Below are 4,461 nucleotides of genomic sequence, written 5' to 3'. Positions count from 1 at the left end.
TTTTTTTCTATCTGACAAGATTCATGCTAAATCCAACTTTATTTTTCCTTCAAAGCTTCATGGTAACAAGAAACAGCATAGCTTATAGTTTTTTTATTGAAGCAGACATCACATAGCATTTCAAAGTGAGATCAAATTCACTCAAGCATCAAATAAACCAGGTATCATTGATCATTATCAGGTTGATCTACCCAATCGTGGGCGTGCGGATAACCTTTCCTTCGGAATCCACGAAGATCCAAACACGATCCGTCACAAAATCCGCAGTCACGCAGCGATCTGGACCAACAACTTGGAGGCGAAGTTTGGGATCATCTTCCTTGATTCTCTTCTCCGCCTCTTCCGCCGTAAGACCCACCACTTCCGGCCAACTTCTTAGACCAGATGTTGTTTCTCCTTCACCGGAGAGAAGTATTGATAGATCGAATAATCAGCTTAGTTATAGAAGTAGAATACAGAAAAAGTGTGAAACTAAAGTGAACTCACCTTCAGATTCCTTATTCGCAGGGTGGTTGGTTTCTTGATCCATATTGAGAAGACGAAGTTGAGTAGGAAAGGAAAGGTGTATTTCATATTAATCACACCATTTTTATGCATTTATATATGGAACTTTTGAACTTTTAGGCAATTACGTACAGACCACCCCATACTTGAAATTTACCGATCAATGACGCTCTTTCCTCCCATTTTTCAATTCTCAATAAATTAATTGTAACACTCTTAATAACATCCGTTCAGCAGTTCAAAAATATCACTTAATTTTTAACATCATTGTATTTAATTTTCTTTTATTTTTTTTAATGGAATATATAACATGACATAAAAAATATTATCATTTTTGAATTTTTAAAAATAATATGCACTTTTCACTTAAAGTTAAAAATCATTAAGTGTTATAAATGAAATTATAAAAATTGGGTTGTCAACAATCTAAAAACATGTTAGTTTGTAAATTTTTCATATAATAAAATGCGGCGTTGAGAGCTGCCGGCCTAATCATAGGAAATTTCTTAAAAAAAGCTAACCCTCATCATCTAATTGTAAGAGTAGCATGTAATGTATATATAATGATTGCAATAATATATATTTGATTGTTAGAGCTTACAATCATGAAAAAAATCTATGATTGTTGTGTGTCGGCGTAGAGTAATTATTTAGCATTTTAGTGCCGCACAAAAATACAACACACACATAGATAAAAGAAGAAGACATCAAAATGTTTTACGTGAAAAAAACTTGGAAAGAAAAAAAATCTTGCGATTTAGCCCAATTAAAATAATTTTTTGTGTGTTTTTAAGTATAAGTAGGTTCTTCTCTTAGAATAGGGATATTGCAATTTTATACTGAAAAAATACACTTTTCTTTATACACCACAGTAGAAAGTATAGGGGTTAGACATAATGGCTTTATTTTAACTTTAACAGTTGTAAGTAGTGGTTGACAGTGGTCAGTGATCGGCGATTAGACTGTGACGGTCAACGGTGGTTGGGGGTGGTGATAGACAGTGATCGACAGTAATAGAAGCTAGCGGTTACTTGTTGTGTCTTTTCTCCAAAACAAGCTTTGAAATTCCACCTCTCGGTCTCCACATCCTCTCCCCCTTTTAAGTGAACATAGAGCATCAATTTATAGCAATTTGAGGAGGGCATTGTGGTATTTTGAAGTGTAATTTTTATAGCCACCTGACCGTTCGACCTCTGTTGACCATATGTATTCAATCCAAATATGCCCAACAGACACACCTAAGGAATAGAGCGCGGAAGGATGAGAGACAGAGATAGAGGGGGGAACAATAGCATAAGAATAAACAATAAATTTGTGTAACCTTTATTTATGATATTGACCCTCTATTTATAGAGATGAGTCAAAGTGCAATTACACAATGTACCGCTAAATTATGTAGGTATGGCAAGACTATTTCAATCCGTACACAAATATAGCCCATGGGCCCCATGTATATGGTCAGATGATGGTTGAGTCGTGTGACCATCAAGATGAGTGGCCGTTAGGTCGGGCGGTAGTGAGGCTGGGTGGCTACTTCTGAGGGTCTACATCAACCGCTCTGGAATTGAAGAACCTGTTTCACTTTCCCAATCTATCCGAGTTGGAAGGTAACATATTCATCTGAGTGGATCTGGTCAGATTCTTTAAGGGTGATCTATCCTTTATCAGTCTGAGGAGCACCGTCTTCCCGGTACACAGGGGCTCGCCGGCTGAGCGTGTGGTCCCGGGTCATCCTTGGTAGGCCATGTGGGGTCTTCCATCATCCACGAGATGTCTTTGTGATTCGTGCTCCCGAAATATGTCATTTTTAAATGATTTGAGTGATTTTTAAATGATTTTACTCATCGGATTTCTCTCTTCGAGACGCTCAATTCGATTATAAATATGTTAATTTTAGAGTTCATTCGACCATTGAATTGATGGTCCAAAACATTCAAAATTGCTTCAACAGTTTCATCTGTTTCTGATTAGACCGGGAGTGAACCAATTTTTATATCATTAGGTTAGTTTTGTAGGCAGTTTCATATGATTTTGATTAGAGCTGGATTGAACCAATTTTTATATCGTTAGGTTGGTCTTGTAGAGAAGGTTAATTTGACAATAAAATTGCTAAAATCGTGGCTTCGATAATCTTGAATTTGAATTTAAATTTTTTTTTGTCAAAAATGCATTGAGATTCACACTTGAAAAAAAAAATTATTTATAGCACACTAACGATAATCTTTAAAATAAAATTTATTTAATTAAGAGGTTAAAATTTAAAACACACCTTCATTAATGATTTCTAGCATAATTATATTAAGGCGCAACGTTTAAAAAGAAAAAAAAATTTTAAAAAAAACAATTTTGCAGCCTAGGAATGCTACATAGAATTTAGCCGAAAGACTACACTAGGGAAACTCAATTATTATTAATCTTTATTTAAAAAATTACATGTATTAACTTGTTGTGATGATTTATTCATATCCGACAAATATTAAGCTAAATTTTCAGTCCAGATATTATGTTCTTATCGTAACCCATTACATTTGATAATGTTGATTGCTACTATGGCCTGCAGCTTTTAAATATTTGAAGATAAGGGCATTTATATACATACCTCACAATTCTTATGTATTTACATATCTAAAACATAAACATTTGTAGTTACATATGATGCGTGCGAGAAAATTTGCGGCAGTAGTGTAGCAAATTATCGTCTAGCATGATACAAAGAATCAACACACACTCAGAAAAGAGGAAGAAACTAATAATGACACTAAAAATTTTTAAGTAGAAAATCCGGATAGAGAAAAATCATGGGGCTAACCCAGCTGAAGAGTTTAACCATAAAAAGAATATTACAGTTGCAAGAACTTGCCCATGGGTCGGAAAATGTTACTAAGTTTCCTAAGTTACAACGTCGACTGACGACCGATAGCGATTTGTGGCGTTCGATCAGTGGTGGCCAATAGTGGTTGACGGGGGTCGATGTTTGTCGGCGGTGGTTGACGGTGGTCAGTGGTGGTCGAAGGTGGTTGACAGTGGTCGACGACGGCAGAAGTGGTGCAGGACTTTAGTTTCTTCTCATAACTTCATGTTTTTTCTCATGACTCAAACTTTTCTCCTCCCCTCATAAGAAAGGTGAGGCTCTATTTATAGAGTTCTTGGTGCAATTAAGGTAATAATATGAATCACTTTGATCGGACAGCTCAGAGGGATTCTATCAATCGAACGACATTTGATGAACATTTGAGTAACTTAATAATGTCGTAATAGTGTGATCTTGGGCTCGTTGCATTCGTCTTGTCAAGACGCTCGATTTGACTATAGACTCGACAGAATCGACATTTGTTTAACCTTCTAAATGTGCCCAATAAATTGAAAAAGCGGTTTAATAGCTTGATCTAGGCTTAATTTGGTTCGAACTAGATTTATTGAAATCAGAGTTCTGGATAAATTTTTATCGATGTTAGAATATTTTTTTTCTAAAAAGGTTGCTTCGAGATTTGTGTCATGTATTGAGACTCATGTCGGATGATGCAGATTTATTGGAGGTGTATCAGTTGTCCTCCTATTTTCAGGTAAAACCGACCTCGTTGCCCGAAAATATTAGGATCCGGAATACTTTATTATTTTTCATGCATGCAAGCGCGCGCACCGTGCACACACACAAATGTATATATCTATACGCATATACATATATTATCACTGTTCAATATTAATACAGGAATAAAATGCATACATATTCAATGAGACTTGAGTTGGTAACCTCCTTTTGCTCCCTCGCAGGGCCCGTGGTTTGAATTCTCCTGCGAAGCATGAAAATATTATTTCTGTCGGACCACTGCGGGGCGGGCAGTGGCCAAGCCGCAAAAATGCAATTGCAGATTGGCACAACGAGCCGCATAAATGGGAATGGGTCGGACCAACGTGATGGGACTGCAAAAATTTGGAGAGTTGGCATATATATATATA

The 4,461-nt window shown here is 36.2% G+C and overlaps 1 protein-coding gene across 1 annotated transcript; it reads right to left on the bottom strand.

The window, feature by feature from the left end:
- Positions 1–582, bottom strand: LOC110038471 (subtilisin inhibitor CLSI-I-like). Its single transcript, XM_020743326.1, has 2 exons — positions 487–582; positions 1–396 (listed from the first exon to the last, which is right to left on the bottom strand). The coding sequence occupies exons 1-2, from the start codon at positions 527–529 to the stop codon at positions 188–190; spliced, it is 252 nt and encodes an 83-aa protein (XP_020598985.1). The 5' UTR covers positions 530–582; the 3' UTR covers positions 1–187.
- Positions 583–4,461: the final 3,879 nt, after the last annotated feature.

This window comes from Phalaenopsis equestris, unplaced genomic scaffold (assembly GCF_001263595.1).
Source record: "Phalaenopsis equestris unplaced genomic scaffold, ASM126359v1 Scaffold000002, whole genome shotgun sequence".
Classification (NCBI taxonomy): domain Eukaryota; kingdom Viridiplantae; phylum Streptophyta; class Magnoliopsida; order Asparagales; family Orchidaceae; genus Phalaenopsis; species Phalaenopsis equestris.
This window is presented reverse-complemented; position numbering and strand designations above follow the sequence as displayed.